Source organism: Callorhinus ursinus, unplaced genomic scaffold, assembly GCF_003265705.2.
Source record: "Callorhinus ursinus isolate GAN/ISIS: 27379988/994484 unplaced genomic scaffold, GSC_fseal_2.0 scaffold22, whole genome shotgun sequence".
Lineage (NCBI taxonomy): Eukaryota > Metazoa > Chordata > Mammalia > Carnivora > Otariidae > Callorhinus > Callorhinus ursinus.
The window spans coordinates 3952679-3973025 of record NW_027397084.1 but is presented as its reverse complement, the minus strand read 5'-3'; the positions used below and the strand labels follow the sequence as shown (position 1 = coordinate 3973025).

At 32.7% G+C, this 20347-nt stretch overlaps 2 protein-coding genes across 12 annotated transcripts in view; one reads left to right on the top strand and one right to left on the bottom strand.

Moving 5' to 3' along the window:
* The window catches only part of RUNX2 (RUNX family transcription factor 2), a 240342-nt gene extending 238196 nt beyond the window's left edge, over positions 1 to 2146 (bottom strand). Inside the window, exons 1-2 of one of the 7 annotated variants that reach the window (XM_025890755.2) lie at positions 1894 to 2146; positions 1570 to 1693 (exon numbers count right to left, since the gene is read on the bottom strand). In XM_025890755.2, the coding sequence (XP_025746540.2) occupies positions 1570 to 1693; positions 1894 to 2031 (262 nt within the window). In that variant the 5' untranslated portion in view covers positions 2032 to 2146. Of the gene's footprint in view, positions 1 to 1569; positions 1694 to 1893 lie in introns of those variants that run through there. The other 6 variants (XM_073905029.1, XM_025890756.2, XM_025890752.2 and 3 more) reach the window with 6 other exon arrangements.
* The window catches only part of SUPT3H (SPT3 homolog, SAGA and STAGA complex component), a 557210-nt gene that overhangs the window by 50411 nt on the left and 486452 nt on the right, over positions 1 to 20347 (top strand). The window contains exons 2-3 of one of the 5 annotated variants that reach the window (XM_025890763.2): positions 7509 to 7591; positions 9969 to 10039. The exons of 2 other annotated variants lie outside the window; for them this stretch is intronic. In XM_025890763.2, coding sequence (XP_025746548.2) covers positions 7544 to 7591; positions 9969 to 10039 — 119 coding nt within the window. In that variant the 5' untranslated portion in view covers positions 7509 to 7543. Of the gene's footprint in view, positions 1 to 7508; positions 7592 to 9968; positions 10040 to 20347 lie in introns of those variants that run through there. 2 more of the 5 variants (XM_073905033.1, XM_073905030.1) reach the window with 2 other exon arrangements.

Genomic DNA, 20347 nt, shown 5'->3' with positions numbered 1-20347 from the left:
CATGTGTAAGCTGTAATTGTAATAAGGGCTCTAATGCAGCCTAGTTGTATATATGTTCAGCTTCTTTAATGCAGAAATTTTTAGAGTAATGTTCATTACCTACCATTACATTTCAAAAAAATAATCTGTGATTATTATATCATGTGTGTTGTAACTAAGGGGGCCCACTTCCAACTATGGAGGGAGTCACTACAGCAATTTTACATTTTTTTGATAAAATACAAACTGCATTTCCTTACCTTTTTAAGAGAAACCTTTTTTCTCCTTCAGGTTTAATTATTTCTCTTTGACCTAAACTAAGATTGATCCTCTGGTAGCCAGTTAAAATGTGTGAAGTAGGAGGAGTAAAGGAAACTCCAATCGTTAGTTGTAAGTTATAAAGCAAAGTTAATACAGGTATACTCAGCAAAAGGACTTATTTTAAAGGATAAAGGAAAATTTTATAAACTTGCCTTGTAGTTGGGACATGTTGGACATCATAAAGAAAATCTTGTAAGTGTTTAGATATTTTACTATGATATTGTGTCAGCTGATGAATATTGAAGTAGTTTACTTTTGTATATCAACACTAATTTGAAATTGAATATTAAGGGACTATATTATGCCTGTTTTCTTTCAAAGTTCAGCATGATTTAATAGGTATGGCTTTTTAAAATCATGCAGGGTATCCTTACGGAGTTTTATTTTTCATGAGACTAAACGGTATTCGTTTTGGTAGGTCCAAGAATATGATTAAAAGAATCCTAGACATGTCAGTGTTTGCCGTGTGTTTATAAAAAGTTTTCCATATGGATAATAGTGCGTACATGTAAAATTAAAATTACATAGAAAAATATAATTGCGTATAAGTTTTTAAAGACTTCTGTGAACTTTATAATATCCTGGATGTCCTGGGTAACTATAAAGATCTTTTAGAAATGGCTCCTACATGCTTATAATTTTACATATGAATATATACTTCAATTATATAAAGTTGTTTAGAAACAAGCCTGTGTACCTATCTTATGATGCAGTTTAAACTTATAAATAGATTTCTTTTAGTCGAGCTGGGTAAAATGTTAACTGTACTGTAGGTTTATTTCTGCAGTAGAGCATAATGGTAGAGCATAATGTCGAGATAATTCTGTGGTCTGTTATTTTGTAAAATTGCTTCCTTTTTGAAGTTTGCTCAAATATTGGGAGCTGCCAGGGTGGATACTTCGTAATACTTTGATTAATTTAGTGTCTCATTTTATTGCAGTGAGGGTTAATGAGAATATTAAATTTTCTTTTACTGTTTTTAACTACCTCATTTCTACAGCTCTAGAAAACATTTTGACTAATGTGAGATAATGTAATTTTTTCTATTTCAAGTCATTACTCCGAGAAGTAGATAAGTTACAGATGCCAAATGCAAATATGTACAGCAATTTCATTTTTCAGTTTTTAGTGCAACAAAATAGCATTATCATCATCATATTTAGTATACTACAGCATTACCCGGAAAAGCTAGCAGTTTATCCAAGAAACATACCTTTTTGTTTAACAGGTTCATCTCTTATAGGATTTTTAAAATATGATAACACTTACCCCAGAAGAAGTTTTGCTGACATGGTGCCACTGTGCTGAAGAGGCTGTTTGATGCCATAGTCCCTCCTTTTTTTTTCAGATAGAACTTGTACCCTCTGTTGTAAATTCTGCTTGCAGCCTTAAACTGAAAATACAAACCATACCCAAACCTTGTTTTAGTTTTACAGTATGCCTGGAGTACATAGACTTTATATTTATTTTTTTCTGTCAAGAAATTATGTAGCTGGTAACATGTGAAAAGCAAGGAAACAAAACAAAAAGAGAATGAGCAAATATTTGAAGGACCTACTATTACTGCATAGACTGTGGTTAGAGAGCACTCACTGACTCTGTTGGTCTCGGTGGCTGGTAGTGACCTGCGGAGATTAACCATTTAAAAACCAGAGACTTCTTGCTGTCCTCCTGGAGAAAGTTTGCACCGCACTTGTGGTTCTGTGGTTGTTTGTGAGGCGAATGAAGCATTCACACAATCCAAAAAAGCAAAAGCTTTAAAACTCCTTTTTTTTGCAAGCACTATTACTGGAGAGACAGAATCATGTGGTTTGTGACCTCACAGTACTCAAAGTAAAGTGGGACTGCCTACCACTGTGGCTTTTCCCCCCTTGCTCTTGCTCTCTCTCTTTCACTGTCTCTCTCTCTCTCTCTCTCTGACAAAAGGCTTGTGGTAAGGCCCTTCCTGGCATCCAGAAGGATATAGCTTTTTAATTTTTGTGACTCATGAGGATTTGGATAGAATACAAATGCTGAAGGAGCCCAAACTCCTGTAAGGTTAAGCATTTGTAGAGCAGAACTCTGCAGTTAAGGTTTTCCTTTCTATTCCCTGACTCCCACTTTTTTTTTTTTTGCCTCCTTTTATTTAGTTCATTATTGTGTCTGTGGAAAAGAACAAAATTGGCTCAAGAGGCTGTGTGAAATTCTGAACAACAGTGATGATTTACAATAATTTACATCTTTGGATTGTATCACATTCTGGGGTCTGCTTCATATTTGCTGGGTGATTGGAGTCCTTCTGTTTTTCTTTTTCTTGTCTTCTTAAACTTGTGAATCTGTAACTCATTGTAAAAAAAGTTTACCGTTCTTAAGGTCTGGTTGCAAACTGCTTGCTGGGCTTGACTGTAATTGGCTGTCATGAAAGTGTTAGTCTGGAGATTCCTTTACAAATACTAAATCATGTCTGTCTAGTTAATGTATGATCAATATTAGATTCCGGCTCCTACAATAAAGATTTAATGTAATTAGTATCTTTTGTATTACGCATACGTTTGCCTCATGACCATTTGAGGATCTTATAAAAGCGAATGGCAAGAATTTTGACGTACTTTATTGATGAATCTTAGTTTTTTTTTAATGCTTGTAATTTTTATTTTTCAAGGGAATGTATTCATTTTATATAATTCTTTAAATCATTTATTTGAATATTAACTTTAACAGCCTTTGATAGCAAATCTCATACATCTGTAAAGTAAAATTCTTATGTTGTAACTTAGATTGTTCGGTGTTACTGACTTTATAAGCTCAGAATGGAGTGGGTTAACAGAAGCTGTATTTTTTGTTTATAATGGAAGCTTTGAAATAAATTACAAAATGCTGTGTGTAGTAAGGAATAATGCACACAGACAGAGTATGTTAGTCGTCTCGATTTGCTAATTCTGATTCAGAAGAAAATTGGAAACATCTTTGGGAAACTATCTCCTTTTTTGCCCCTTTGGACATGTATGTATAGAACTCATTTTCTTATTAGGATGATTATATATCATAGGCAGAGAATTTCATATTTATGAATAGACCTTCCTGTTTTCATCAGTTGGGAGCAATGGGGTATTTTTCAACAAAAATTATAAAGCCGAACAGACCAATTTTCTAGGCATTTTTTTTGCCATTTATCCACGCCACTCTGAATTTGCATGTTAGACTTCTTCCTAGTGTGATAGTAACTAGGAGTGGCGTGAAGTAAATCACTGGGAGGGTGGGTGGAGACAGTGAATTACAAAATATTATTTGGGGTGTATAACGGGTTTGGGGCTGGAAAACAATAAGAACGGTGTCACAGCCAAAGTATTCCTGCTTCTGATCTTCCTAGCAGAGTTCATTATCTGCTTTTGGTTTTTATTAGATAAAGATAAATGTACAAACACATTCATAAGTGTCTTTACAAAAACTTCATGTGCCCAAAATATACTGGGAAGGCATGAGAATGGTTTCAGTCCTTTATTATTCAAACACTCAGAACTTTTTCATAATAAACTCTTAGTGATAGAAAACCAAAAATACATTTTAGTGTTTTATTTTAAATATAGATTTATTATGCCTCATGGTGTGTGTAAACAGCTTTTACATTGGAAAGTAAAAACTTTCATTTAATGTGTAAGCTATTCAGTTATTCTCTGTCATAAATAAGGTGTACCAGTGTGATCTATATTTTGAATTAATTTCCAGAGTAAATTAAAGGAGGGATTTGTCTATATAATTTGTGGAATTTCCAGACATAGTGCCACATGCACGTACAATAGCAGAATCAGGTAATTGAAAAAATTTAGGTAGTTGTTGTAGTGTGTGTGGTAAGTAAATGCTTTTCTTCTTTTAGAACAAACTTTTAGTTTCTGCAGAAGGATTCTTTGACATCTTACAACCCCAACTTTTTGCTAAAAATTAGCCCCTTAAATTTTTTTTTTTTATTAAGCGTACTTTGGCCCTCCAAATTGACTTATACGTATTTGAATAATTTTTAACATCTGTGTGTCTTTTAACTGCTTGTTCTCTTTTTGCAGGTAACAGTCCTGTACATAATTTTTTGGTCAGGATGATTACTCTTATTACATAAGAGTTCAATAGATATTGTTGATTATGCCCTTTCTTTCCCTGTGAGGTCCATCAAATTCTGGCAGGGGAAAGGGAAGTCATGTGCTTTAAAGTTAGTATACTTATTATCCACACATTTTCCCCCTAAATTTAAAATATATCCTCTTTAGAGCAAATATTACTTTGTGGTAAAAATTTTAAAACAACAGGGATAACTGGTATAGATTTGATAACTGACAGTTTGTTTCATTAGAAATAATACTACATGTGATGAAGAGACTGACTCAGATAAGTTACTGCAAGTAAAGCTCTTGATTATGGATTTATACCATGCTTAAAATTAGAAATGGAAACTATAGATCCTCAAAACTCCCTCCTTTTTGGGGATATGTTAGTATTTGCTATGTTGAAGTAAGTAACAAGTTTAAGTTGGCTGTATAAATTATGTACGTTAATGCCATGGAAATGAAATATAGCTTTGAACTTGAAATCTCAGTTTCAGAAAGTAAAGCAGTTATCTTGCTTCCCCATTACCTTGTATTTAATAAATTTGTCAACATAAGTTGAACTTTTTATATTATATACTGTAAAATTGTTTTAAATGCTACGTATACCCTCATTGTTACTTTTTAATTATTTTTTATTTTCTGAACTAATTATCCTATTTGAATACATTAGTTTTATTAGTATCAATCTTGTGCTCATTTCTATGTGTGTGCGGTGTTTTGGGGGGAGGGATTGTTTTAAACTTCTATTTGCTACTCTTCTATTTTTCTTTTAATTGAAAACAATAGGAGCAAATGGTTTGATGTAGGAATTTTGTAAATTGTAGAAATCCTGATTTGGCTTAAAATGTTCTCACTGATTGTGTGGTTTTAGTAAGGAACTTTCTTAATCTCTTGTTTCAGCTTGGTTTGTGATCATTTTTTTTTTGACAGTTTTTTTTGGATCTGATGTATAGCTGTTTAACTTTACATAACATTTATTGGGCCTTATGTTGATAATTTGAAAAATTTTTGTATTAGTAAGGTATGTATAATTTTACTAATGTTTTAAATTATGCTTATGAGAGATTAATTTCACTTCCTCATTTTAATGGGGTATGTGTTCGTGTATACAACTGCATGCACGTGTATGGTTTTGTGTGTTTGTACAGGGTGTTATTTTGTGGTACTTTTTGTAATAAGAGTATTTTTTCTGTTTTTTTTTTCTCCTCAGTTTGTTTTAATTAAATTATGTAAAAACCCAAAGCAGCACCATGTCCATAATTGTTTGAACAACTTCATTTGGTTAGTATTAGCAGCTATCTGTCTAAATGTGAAATTATGTGGAAATTGGATGCCAAAACAGAAAATACTAAACTCCCCCCCCCCCCCCCGCTTCTTTCCCCTTTCTTTCCTTCCTTGCTCCTCCAGGCTTTTTTTTTTTTTTTTTTGGTTTCTCTTTCTCTGTTTTTACATTTCTATAAAGTCTCAAAGTAGATTCTTAAGGTTCTAGTAGGGGATACTAACATTAATCTTCACTAATGAAGACCTGGTGGCTTTGAAGCCTCTAGCATTCAAGGCAGATTATTATTCTATCCTGATATAGTACACCTCATTTGTTGGATGATATTGGCTTCTGATTAGAGATTTTCTTTCTTTTAATAGTTTTTAATTCCTTCCTCTGTGTTAATTTACTTGTGACACATTGTTTCACATGACTTTAACACTTTAATTATGAGTATTCCGTTTTCCCCCCCTTTGTTCTTTGAAGTACAGAGTGATCCATACTACATTTAATGTACTTGTATAAATAATTCATATTTCTTATAATTATTAGAACAATTCATCTTCTAATGCTGTCATTTTTCTAAGAAGAAAAAAAGGTGAGAACTTGCAGAAAATATGGGAAATATGCTCGTATGACAGCTGAGGATGTGGCTAGGCTAAAGCAGGAAACTACTACCCACAATGCAATGTTACATATACTACCACTTAATAAAATTTATATCAAACATGCTACTGACAAAACCAAAGAAAAATAATATCCCAACTATACTAGTTAATGTACTAAATATATCTAGGGAAAAGTGAAACTAATCTCTTTGGAACCTTTGTACTTGGAGAATATAGTAAATGAAACCGTGGGACATCATATAATACATTGGAGCCCTGTGGTAACTTGGCCTTTGTGCAGTGAGACTTGGTTGTAGGTGAAACTGTCTTATAATGAGAACCTTTTGAGTATTAACTTCCCTGAAAAAGGCACAAAAGGACACCCGCTTTCTTTTTCAGTTGAGTTATTGCAGTATTAAAAAGGGTTAAAGGACATTATGATCTAGTAGGAAAAATAAGTTAATTATGAGATATATTTGTCATGATTATTTAAACTTTTTACCTAACCAGGTGTATTTCTTTACATTTTGTTTTAAGTTGTTTTTTATTGCCAGGTTTGAATTGGGGCTTAGGTTGGGACTTGTCCACTGAGGAATATTTCTTTTCAAAGTAGTTGTTTTTTCTTGCTGTTTCTTTTTATGTTTGTTAACCTACCTATAGATAGCTTACCTGACCAGTCCATATGCTATACTGTAGGGAGGTTAGTTTAAAGCAAAAATGTAAACTGCTTTTATAATGTGGTTGATAAAGATATTAGGATATCTTCTTAAAAAGTCAGGCTTCAATATACTTAAGGTTTCCGTTTATAAATCTTAATCTTCTCTGCTCTGAGCTGTCAGACTTTAACAATTTTGATGGATTTAGGACCTTAGTAATTTAGATGAATTTTGATGTTTTATAAGGGAGGTTTTGTAAGATTTAAATAAGGGAACATAATAGAGGTTTTGAATTGATAATGTATAGAAATTTTATCATAGAGATAATAGAAGAGACTGTCAAGTTAATGTTACTTATGAAAGATCTCCTCTTAGTATTCCAGTGTATGAAATTGTCTCTGTTTCATACCGGGCATGGTATTTGTCATCTCATCATTTAAACATTAATCAATTGTCTGTCTGTTTGTATCTCTATTAAGGATGATTTGCTTAATTGTTTGAAGTATTTTCTCCTTTAGAGACTGCTTATCAATAACAGCTGTAGTACTGTGGCTTTTCTCCATGGATGCATGGTGGTCTTTGGAACAACGTTCTTCAACTTTGACAGGTGAGACAGAGGCTCTCCAGTGCCACTGCTTTTGGATGAATCTAGCTGCGGTTGGAGAAAGTGCATCTTGCCAAAATATATGGGTGAGACCACACACAGTCTTTAAAATACTTATTGTAGGCTTATTTTTAGGGATACATGTCTTGACAGTTCTTTTATTTGCATGCCAATTTCATTGCTATGTATAGATTTTTCATTGGTTTCAGTAAAGGCGATTGTAGATGTAGATCTATCTTTGTTAAGCCTTGTGTGTAATTTACACTGGAAAATACTCTGCGTTCAACCATAATTAATAGTATAGAAAATATATTGAAAATGGATCATTTAGAATACTGATTTTTTTGTTTTTATAAATTTGACAGTATTCCCATTGGAAATCTCAATTTCCCAGAAAGTTTGGTAATCAAAAATTGCCCTAGTTTGAATTTAAATAAATTCCAAAAGAAGGTTAAAATATTCATATACTTTAATTACATTAATAGTAAGAAAAAATTTATGGTTCTTGCTCAGAAGTACATATTTTTATAATATTGATATAATAAGGCATTGTTCAAAATGTGTTACACTTTAGTAAGAGCTTGAAAGCATTGAAACAAATTGCTAAGAAGTCAACTTCTAAATGTATAGGCATAATATGCAAGCTTCCTAGTCTTTATGGAATGATTAAAACTTTATTCATTTTAGTAAACTATATAAAATTGACTCTACATTTACAAAAGAGTATGTTTAGTCTTCTGCAGCTGGCAACAAAGTGACCAGTAAAAGCACTCTTTTAGACTTTTATAAAATATTTCTTTTTATAAAATGGTGATTTGGATAATTATTCATAATTCTTATTATTAGGGACAATATTAAAATTCTTGAGTCCTGGCAGGTAATTGGTCATAAGACTTTTGATGATCACTGAATGTTGGTTAGGTATATATATTTAAAAATTGTAACCAACTAAGATAAGATTACAGTTTCTTTCTAGATATTTTCATAGGGAAAAACAGAATCTACCAAGATAATTGGAAATTCAATTTCCTCCCCACTATTATCGCTATACCCTTTCATTGCTGAATGGTTCTGCCAAGAAAGCACTGGGGAAATTGTGTTCCTACAGCTTTTCCAGAGAACAAGTTTATAGAACCAAGAGAGAACATAGTATACACAAAAAGATTGTTTAAAGAAAAATTTGGCCCTTTCCTCTCAGAAATTGGTTATGTATGTGGATCCTGATTGGTTGCTAGATTTTAAAAAAGAGCTTTATAAATCATTTGTAGGATATTTGGGGAAACTTGAATATGGCCTGGATATTGATGATACTATGGAATATTTAGTAAGTTGTGATAATGCTATTGCACATATAAAGGAAAATACCCCTATTCTTAAAAGAGGTGCATGATGAGTTATTTTCATGAAGTGAAACACAAATAATTACATGGAACAAATGTGGCAAAACATTAACAATTGGTGAATCCAGGCAAAGGGTATACAGGCATTCATTTTACTATTTTTCACCTAAAATAGTGAGTTCTGAAAGGTGAAACATTTTGTGGAAAAGATGTATAGGGATTTGAAATAGCTGGGGAAATTTTATTTATTCGTATAGTCAGTTTTAAAAAATGAGTCCGTATGAATAGCCTGGGCTATACATAGCAATTTTAGATTTTAGTTTATAGTTTTATTTTTTACATTTAAATGCTATTCACAGTAAAACAACTAATTTTCACAAGTTTATACATGGAAAACATGAATTGGAAATGGTATTTAGGAAAGTACTGACTTTTGAAATTTCATATTGTATTACAATAATGCAAGTCTAGACTAATAAGCTAGAGATTTTTAGAGGATTAAAACAAGCATCTGTTATTACTATGTCATTTGTTTATTCTTAACTGGATGCTTCTAAAATGTATTAAAGTACCTTAAAAAATTCATTCACATTAAAAAACTATTACTGAATTGTACCACTGCTATTAACTTTTTTATACTATTAAATTATACTCTGTCAAGAAGTATTTTAATGAGCAGAAGCCTATTATCTCTATATGCAAATTATTTATCCTGAATCTGTGTTATACTAGTTAATACCCTGTCAGGGGTCTGTATGTTTTTTTCTGTAGAGGGCCAGGTAGAATATATTTTTGGCTTTGTAGGCCATAGGGTTACTGTCTATTACTCAACTCTGCCTTGTAGTCTACAAGCAGACAATAAGTAAATTAGACAACAAGTAATGAATTGGCATGGCTGTGCTCCAATGAAACTTTGTGTACGTCAACAGGCAGCTGGCCTGCCAAAATTTGCTCACTCCTGCCACCTCTACCTTAGGTACAGAAATCTGTGGCCAGTGGAGAGCCTCTTAGGAAACAGGCAAAACAAGAGTTTGAAATAATGATTAAACTTTTAATTTACATGTCATGATGGAATTCTTTCTTAAAGTATTTATAAAAATCTGCTTTTGTGTTCTGTTTTTAGTTTTTTATGTTAAAGCTCACATGTATGGCGCTTGGGAACTGTGTTGAATTGAACAGTGCATTTTCATCTTGGTAATGTAATCATTATATATTGTTAATAGTTTTATAAGGCACCCTGAGATCTTTTTAGGGTTAAGGTTGGAATCCAAATAAATCTTGATTATAGACTATTCCCACGTTATCATCAATTTCAGTATTTAATTTATCTAGTTCATTACTAATAAGATGTGAGGAAATTTTATTAGTGATTGTGCAGTCAAATGCTCTACCACTGAGCTGTACCCCCTTATTAGTGATTGTGATGTGCTATTTTCCATTTTCGATTTATACTCGAATTTAAATCTGAGTAGAAAAGGGAATTATTTTTGGTATTAAACTCCAGGACATTTATTGCATCCATCATTGGACATAATATCCAAAGTAAATGAGTTTTCTGAAGAATTCATCTACCTTAGGTAGACTGAGTATTATTTATTGGTTGCTGCTGGTGATTACAACTGAACAGGAAAAGGACTTTTTTTTAAAACCGATAAAGAACAAATGAATCCATATTCTGATCTGAATTTGAGACCTGTAGTGTATTAGTGTTTTAAGTTTTAAATAAATGAGCTATATAGAAATGAGATAGCTTTAAGCAAAAGTTTATGATTCAATTATTGAGCACCTTATTTTATCCATTAGCATTTTAAGCAATTCTAGTTATTACACACGTAGCTAAGGATCAGACAGTTGAAAAATTATTATTACATAAATCTCATATAATTTCATCACAAAGGAGCAACCTTCCACCCTTCTTTCTCCTTAAAAGCTCTGAATCTGTGTTACACTAGTTCATAAACAGGAATTCTACCTCTTTGCCCCATTTATGATAAAGTTTTAACATGATTGCTTTTACACTTTTCCCCTTTCTCCAATAAAGAATACACACAAATCATTGTAAGTAATAAGAATAGCCTTTCTGGGAATGAAACATAAAAATCTAACATACAGAGACTCAAAAAGCATCATCCAGGGTCATTAATGTGAGTTGAGACTGTCCTATTTACCTTAATAGATTTTATTTATTTATTTATTTACTTATTTATTATTATTTTTTAATAAAGTTTACCTTAATAGATTTTAAAAGGTATCACTGTGTTATAGCAATTTAATAAACTAGTAGACAGGAGGAACATTTTATTAAGTATACTTTATTTAAAAAGATAAATATTTAAAATTTACATAGGTGAGATTTTCATCTAAAATTAATAAAAAATAGTTTTGGCATTTAAAATTATAATATGCATTTATTAGGAAAATTAACCTTTGAAGAATAAAACCTGGCCTAAAGATTAGTGATTAAATAAAGAGTTACTCACAATATTTTGCTATCTTTTTGTACTATTTTAAATCTCTAGGACTCTTGTTTGTTTTTTAGCTATCCATTTTTTTTCCAATTAAGTATCCTAAAGATTGCATATTTCTGAAATAACTTCTAGATTATTCAGTATAACTGATGCATGTGGCAGCATTTCTGTGTAGTCATTTACTGCATGAAATCTTTATGAAGTTTAATACTGAAAAATGTCAAAAAACTATTTTTAAAAAATTAATAGGTATTTTAGAGCAGTTTTAATTTCACAGAAAAATTGAGCGGTAAGCACAGAGTTTCCATTTACCTGGTCTTCCTCCCCCAAAGCCCCGTTTCCCCTATTATCAACATTTTGCATTGGCATCCTGTGTTTGTTACAGTTAACTGATAATGATACATTTTTGTTAAGTAAAGTCAGTAGTTTACATTAGGGGTTATTCTTTATGTTGTGCAGTTCTGTAGGTTTTATCAATCGCAGAATTTTATGTATATTACATTATACATATTATAGTATCCTACAGAATAGTTTTCCCTAAAAATCTCCATAAAATTTTGATAAAATACACATAACATAAAATTTAGCATGGTAGCCATTTTAGATACTGGCCTTTTTACTATCTCTGTAGTATAGTCTTTTTCAAAATATTATATAGTTGGAATCATACGAAATATAGTCTTTTCAGACAGGATTCTTTCACTTAGCAATATTTATTTAAGGTGCCATGTCTTTTTTGTGGCTTCATTGCTAATTTCTTTTTGCTGCTGAATAATACTTCATTGTATGAATGTACCACGGTTTATCCATTGAACTATAGAAGGACATCTTGGTTGCTTCCAATTTCTGTGAATTATGTATGAAGCTGTTGTCAATGCGAGTACAGGTTTTTGGTTAGACATAAGTTTTCAGCTCATTTGGGTAAATACTTAGGAATGTGATTGCTGGATTGTTTGGTAAGACTTACCCAAACCAAAGGTTTAACTTTGTAAGAAATTGTCAAACTGTTGTCCAAAGTGGCTGTGTCATTTTGCATTCCTACCCGTAATGAGTGAGAGCTCCTGTTGTTCCACATTGTTGTCAGCGTTTCCTATTCTCATTTTTTGGATTTTAGCCATTCTAATAAATGTATAATGCTACCTCCTTGTTGTTTTAATTTTGCAATTCCTCAATGACAAATGATGTTCAGCACCTTTTCATATGCTTATTTGCATGTATATATCTTATTTGGAAGGTATCTGTTGAGATATTTGTTCTATTTTTAATTTATTATTTTGTGTTCTGTTCTTTAAGAGTTCTTTGTATATGCCACATTTTGTTTATATGGATATTTGTTGATGGACACTTGAGTTGTTAATTTCTGTTACATTTACTGGTTAGTTATTCCAGCAGTTGTTAAGCCTTTGACAAAGATCATTTGACTATATTTATGTGGGTCTTTTTCTAGGCTCTCTGTTCTGTTCCATTGACTTAGATGTCTGCTCTTTTGCCAGTACCACATGGCTTGAATAGTATAGCTTTATTATGTTACAGTGATAGAATATTGGTTCTCCATAAAGTAACTTGTTGGGATTTTCACTGGGATTCCATTGAATCTGTAGATCCAGCTGCAGAAAACTGACATCTTAACAATGTTTTCTTCTGGTTAGTGAAAACATTTATCTAGATCTTCTAGGTCTTCTTTGATTGCACTCATCAGTTTTGTGGTTTACCTTCTATGAATCTTTTATGTATTTTGTTAGATTAATACCTAAATATTCATTTTTTATGCCAATATAATTTTTTTTTTTAGTTTCAAATTCCAGTTATTGATTGCTGGTATTTAGCAAAGTAATTGGTTTTCATATATTGACCTTGTAGCCTAAACCCTACTATTAATTACCTATTATTTCTGGGAGAATTTTGTTGATTCTTTCTGATTTTCTGCATAGATGCTCATGTCATGTGTGAGCAGACTGTTTTATTTCTTTCTTTCCAATCTTCATTCCCTTTATTTTCTTTCCTTGGCTTATTGTATCAGCCAGTACTTCCAGTATGATGTTGAATAAGAATGGTCAAAGAGATATTCTTGCCTTGTTACTGATCTTACTAGGAAAGCATGTACTTTGTCATCATTACGTATGACATTAGCCATAGGTTTTTTGCCAGTGTTCTTTATCAAGTTGAGGAAGTTCCCCTTTATTTCTAGTTTGCTGATAATTTTTATCATGAATGTTGAATTTTGTCAGATGCTTTTTCCTTACGTATTGAAAGGAACATATGCTCTTTCTTCTTTAGCCTGTTGATGTTATGGATTATATTAGTTGATTTTCAAATGTTGAATGAGCCTTTCATACCTAGAATAAATCCTATTTCATCTTTTTTATACATTATTGGATTGGACTTGCTAATATTTTTCAGAGGATTGTTTTTGCATCCCTTTTCATGGAAGATACTATTTTATATTTTTCCTTACTTGTAATGTCTTTGTCTGCTTTTGGTATTAGGGTGATGCTAGCTTCATAGAATGAGTTAGGAAGTGTTCTCTCTGGATGAGACTGTAGAGAATTGTGGAGAATTGTTTGCTAGAATTTACCAGTGAAGCCGTCTTGGCCTGGTGCTTTCTGTTTTGGAAGGTTATTAGTTAATTATTCAATTCTGAAAATAGATAATAGACTTAATCAGGTTGTCTGCTTCTCTTTGTTTAAGTTTTGGTAGCTGTGTCTTTCAAAGAATTGGTCTGTTTTATCTGCATTTTCAAATTTTGGGCATGGAGTTGTTACAGTGTTCCTTTGTTATCCTTTTAAATGTCCACGGGATAAGTAGTGATGTACCCTCTTTCATTTCCCATGTAATTTGTATCTTCTTTTGTTCTTAATCTGGCTAGAGGTTTATAAATTTATTTTATTTTTTTTCAAAAAACCAGCTTTTGGTTTCATCAGTTCTCTTGATTTCCCATTTTCAATTGCTTTAATTTTGGTTTGAAATTTTGTTATTTCTTTTTCCAATTTTGAGTTTAATTTGTCCCTTACTTTCCTAAGGTGGAAGCTTAGATTATTGATTTTAGATCTTTCTTCATTTCTAATATATGTATACAATGCGATCAGTCTCTCTAAACACTTCTTTTTCTCCATCCACAAATTTTGATGGGTTTTATTTTCATCATTTTTAAACTGATTTTGAGACTTTGTCTTTGACCCATGTGTTTATTGATATAGTTGGATTAATATTACCGTATTTATAGCTATTGTCTATTATTGCCCTCGTTTTTGTTTCTTTTGGGGGGAAGGGTTTCCCACTTTAAAATTTTTTTCCTGGTGTTAATGGAGCATTTTATATGATTACATTTTCTTTCCTCCCTTAACATATCAATTAAACTTTTCTTTCCTTTTTGTAAAAATTTTTTTTAGTGGTTACTGTAGAGTTTGGAATATGCACTTAAAACTATTCCAACTCCAATTTGAAATAACAATATATGGTTTTATACATAGTGCAAGTACCTTATAAAAGAGTATTTCCTCCTTTATAAAGCTTTGCTGTCATTCATTTCATTTATCTATAAGCTATAATCATTGCTATAATCATAAGCATTGAGTACATTGTTGCTGTTATTATTTTGACCAAGCTGTTACTTGTTAGATCAATTAATAATTAATAATTATTTATTCCTTGTCTGATACTGTCCCTTTTTTATATAGATCTGTGTTTCTGACATATCATTTTCTTCCTCTTTGAAGAATTTCTTTTAACATTTTTTCAAGGCAGGTTTATTGGTAGTGAATTGCCGAGAGAGAGAGAGAGAGAGAGAGAGAGAGAGAGAGAGAGTGTGTGTGTGAGAGAGAGAGAGAGAGAGTTTTAGTTTGCCACTTTTGAAAAATAATTTTACTGGACACAGAATTCTAAGTTGGTTTTTTTTTTTTTCTTTCAGCACTTTAAATATTTAATTCATCTCTTTTCTTGCTTGCTTAGTTTCTGAAGAGAAGTACAGTGTGATTCTTACTTTGACCTATGGGTAAGGTTTTTGGGTTTTTTTTTTTGGTGTTTATTTTTCTGGATTCTTTCAAGATTTTCTATTTGATTTTCTGTAGTGTGAATATGATATGCCTAGGTGTCAGTATTTCAGTATTTATCCTGCTTGGTGTTGTCTGAACTTCCTGGATTTGTGGTTTGGTGTCTGTCCTTAATTTTGGAAAATTTGCAACCATTTTACTTCAGCGGTTTCTTTTTTCCATTTCCTCTTTCTTCTCCTTTTGGTAGTACCTTTACATGTATGTTACTTTTTGGTGATTTTCTCACAGTTCTTGAATGTTCTTTTCTGTCTTTTTTATTCTTTATGTTTTCACCTTTCAATTTTGGAAGTTTATTGACATATCTTCAAGCTCTGTGATTCTTCTACCATGTTCAGTCTACTGGTGAGCCCATTCATTTTATTTTTTACAGTGGTGTGATTTGATTCTTTTAGTTTTCTTTTAAAATTTATTTATTTATTTATTTACTTATTTAGTGTTTTCTTCTCTTTGCTTACATTACCCACATTCTCACTTGATGTCCACTTGTTCCATTATAGCCTTTAGCATACTAGTCATAATTAATGTACATTTTAGTACGATTTTTGAATTTCCACTACATCTGAGTCTAGTTCTGATTCTTGCTTTAACTCTTCAGATTGGTGTTTTGCCTAATTAGAATGTCTTGTAATCGTTTGTCAAAAGTCAGATGTGATATATTTAATAAAAGAAACAGGTAGGTAGGCCTTCAGTGTGAAGTTTCTGTGTTTATCTGGCTAGGAGTTAGGCTGTGTTTTCTGTTGCTGTAGCCATAATGTCAAAGACAAAAGTTTTCTTGAATGTCCCTGTTTTTGTTTCTCCTGTTGTTGTTGGGGTTCCCTTGAGACTCCTTCTTAAGTAGAGTCTGAGACTTTTGGGTCTTTCAGTTCTACTCTTACTGTGAAAGAAGCTGATTGATGTGGTAGTAGGGGTGGCAGAAGAGGAAGTGTAGTATAATCCTGTGCTTAGTTTTTAGTCTTTTTGGTGAGCCTGTGACTTTCATAAGTGCTTCTCTTGTTCTCCTCCCCTCTCTCCTCACCTCACGCTGGGTTAAATAGGAAGGCTAGAGGAGCAGGGGTTGAGTATTTTTGTTTCCCTATATGCAAGGGGTGCTGGAGTTGAGTGTTTTCCTTTCTCTAGGGCAGTGAGTTTTTGGTGTAATGCAAGTTGGTTAGATTTTGGTAAATAGTTCCCTCTAAGGGCATTTGTTCAGCAGAACAAAGTATCCTGGAGCTTTTCAAAATGATTATTTTCCCCTTTCCCCTGCTGGAGGGGATTTTCCTTGGTATTCACCATGGGAACATGGTGGGTCTCTGGAAGGTAAAACACAGGAGTGTTTACCCCCTTTCCTTCCCCCCACCCCTAACCACGGCTGGGCTACCTTGAGTTTCTGTCTTTCTTGCTAGTCCATGCGTAATCTTTAGCAGTTAATGAATACTTACCCTTTAAGTGTTCCTACCTGGTTCCAGTTATGGGTTCTGCTTCTGGGAAGCTATAACTCTTTGTATTCATTTGTCTGTCTGCTCCAGTGTTTACCACACTGGTTTGCCCTATGACCTCAATTCTCTGATGGATTTAAGAAGAGTGGTTGATTTTCAGTTTGTTTCACTTTTTTCTTATCTTCGGGAAGGGAGTGCCACCTTCCAACATGTTTCCATGTCAGACTGGAAACCAGAAGTCAGAACCTTTTATATAACAATTTTATATAGAGTATTATCTTAAAATGTGGAATTTAAAAGTTTAGTATCATTCACTCATTTGTTCATGCTATCAGCATTTATTAAACACTATGTATTAAGCTCTGTGTTAGTGCTGGGACTACAGAGTTAAATAAGGCATAGTTTGTAAGTGAAATAAGTTTATATTGAAGGAACTATTTGGAGCACACAAAGAAGTTTATGAATGTAATACTGTGTGTTGAATACTATGACAACATAAACATGAAGTATAAACATGGTACTAGGTAGTGGTGGAAAAGTCATTTCAATCAGACTGAGAGATTCAGTGAAAGTTACTCAGAATCAGTGAAAATTAGCTGAATTTGAAGGACTGTTAGGAGTTGACTCAGCACCTGTAGGTAAGAAAGGCAGGAGGAGGGAAATACAGGAAGGAACGGTAAGGACCAACACCACATGGAACAACATGCAGCATTTTGTGAGTTGCACTCAATTTTAAGATGTTGGGGCAAAAGTTGGGTGAAAGATGGCTAAAGAAGAGTCCGGAAAGGTAGACAGAGGTTAATCAGGAAAGACCTTATTTGTTAAACTATTTAAGTTGATTGAACTTTATGTTCAAAATCAAGGGGGGGAACCATTATTAGATTTTCTTGAGAAAGGAAGTGACATTATATGGGTATACAATGATCTGATAGCAGTGTGTAGCATGTATTATTAGAGGATTAGTTGAAAGAGAGCCTGAATCAGTTAAAATGATAGGAGGAAATTGAACTCTTTGATGGAAGTTGATCGTTTATGTAGCATGCAGTTCTGTTCATAAACTAATTGACAGAGTGGACATTTTGTTAAGCATTGTGAAAATAGACTTAATCTAACTGAATTTAGGTGAATATATTTGTGAAAAGGTTTTTGTTACTCAATAAATTCAAAATATGACAAATCATATATATTTTCTGACTGTCATAGCACTAAATCATGAAGTGCAGTAAATAATGCATGGGAACATCAAATATTGCAGTTATATTGGAGCTGGTATGAAAAGACCATGATATTTTTGTTTTTTAAAAAAAGATTATTTATAAATGCAGGTGGTGAGATAAAATGAATTATGTTCCAGTAATGTGAATGCTTTTGGTTCTTATTTATAGCTAAAAGCTGGTATTTCTTACTTTAAATAATGGAGGTAGCCTTGAATCTTAGTTTGGAAATATCTATGATCCATGATTAGCCACATTACTTTCTAGGCTTTATACTTGAAGATAAATATTGCTTCCATAATTCTTGGACTTTTTCTTGAAAAGCAAACAAACAAGCAAACACAAAAACCTGAAGAAGAAGCCTCTCAGTAGTGATTTCTGTTGAAACGTGTTGAGAGTTGAAAGATCAGGCCATGAATTTAGTAGCAATGGAATCCACACTGCCTTTGCTCTCAGTGTTTCAGTTGGATTTTTTTAAGTGTTTCTAGGAATAAGAATTTCAGCTTGTTGACTTCCTCTGTCATTTGTGTTCTTTTAGCGCTCAAGTACATTTTAATGGTAAGTATATTATAGACTGGTGACGGTTTTGTACCATTGGTTGCATTAAAAAAATAAGTAAAAGGAAAACTAGGTGTAGTGGCTTTGTTCATTCACTTTCTGAAATCTTTTTGACATTCTTACCCATTAAAATGATTTGGTTAGTAGACTCAACAACTGAAAACAAACATCTGGGAAGCTTTTCTCTTTATGTTTTTCTGCTTTCAGTTTGAATGTTGTTTCTTTTATTTTCTCACTCCTAATTGCCTTCCTCCTTGGCCTTTCTTGTTAGGAACTTTTTTTAAAAAACTTTTTGAGGTCTGTTGGTATAGCTTTGAAATAGCTCCTGCTAATTAATAGTCTTATTTAGTTTTGGGAAAATGATACTAGCCTTTTAGAGCAATGGATTACTTGCAATAGCAAATGGTATCATTAATGCCAAACATAATGATAAAATAGTGGAAAAATTGAATATAAGGTTAGTTTTTTTGGATTTAATTACATTGAAATGTTTTTCTTTTTCAGCATAATTATTGACTAATTATTGTGATAATTTATCTTTCCTTTAAATTATTTAAAATAAATAAAATTCCTCACAGTGCTAAATTGTTTTTCAAAATTAGAGCTCTTTAATTTGGATGAGTGGGTAGAGAGAAGTTACTTTTATCTGTAACATTTTCCTGTAGAAAGCAGTATTAAGTGTCTTTTAATCTATTCTAAGTGAAATGTAATTATTAGATGTTGGCATTTATACATTTAAATGGATAAAAGTATGCATTATTTTTCCATTTACATAGCATCCAGTTCATGTGAGTGACTCTAGTCTGTCATTGATCCTGACCTGTGGTGTATGGGCGGTCAGTTGCCTTGTAGCAGATTTATGCAACTCTTCTACGATAAATAATGAAATCCACTGACTAAAAGGCATTTAAAATACAAAGTTAAAGAAAACTGTCTATACTTTAGGTTCTTTTTTAGTTATATTAAAACAAAGTACAGGTGTATGGGGATACTGCGGGTTTGGTTCCAGACCACTGCAACAGAGTGAATATCACAATAAAGTGGATCAAGTGATTATTTTGGTTTCCCAGTCCTTATAAAAGTTGTGTTTACATTATACTGTAGTCCGTTAAGTGTGCAGTAGCATTATGTCTAAAAATATATACCTTGGGGTGCCTGGGTGGCTCAGTCGGTTAAGCGTCTGTCTTTGGCTCAGGTCCGTGTCATGCTCCCTGCTCAGTGGGGAGCCTGCTTCTCCTTCTCACTCTCCCTCTGTGTGTGCTCTCCCTCTCTTAAATAAATAAATAAATAACATCTTTAAAAAAACTAAAAATACACGGTGCCTGGGTGGCTCAGATGGTTAAGCGTCTGCCTTCGGCCCAGGTCATGATCCCAGGGTCCTGGGATCGAGTTCCACATCGGGCTTCCTGCTCCTTGGGAGCCTGCTTCTCTCTCTCTCTCTCTCTCTCTCTCTGTCTCTCATGAATAAATAGATTTAAAAAAATCTAAAAAAAAAATTAAAATACATACCTTAATTAAAAAATACTTGATTGCTAAAAAATGCTAACCATCATCTGAGCTTTCAGTGAGTTGTAATCATGGATCACAAATCACCATAACAAATGTAATAATAATGAGAAAGTTTGAAATCTTACAAGAATTACCAAAGTGTGACAGAGAAACACAAAGTGGGCAAATGCTTTTCTAAAAATGGCGCCGGCAGACTTGGTCAACACAGGGTTGCCACAGACATTCGAATTGTAAAGACTGTAGTGCCAAGTGCAATAAGGTGAAGCACAATAAAATGAGGTATGCCTGT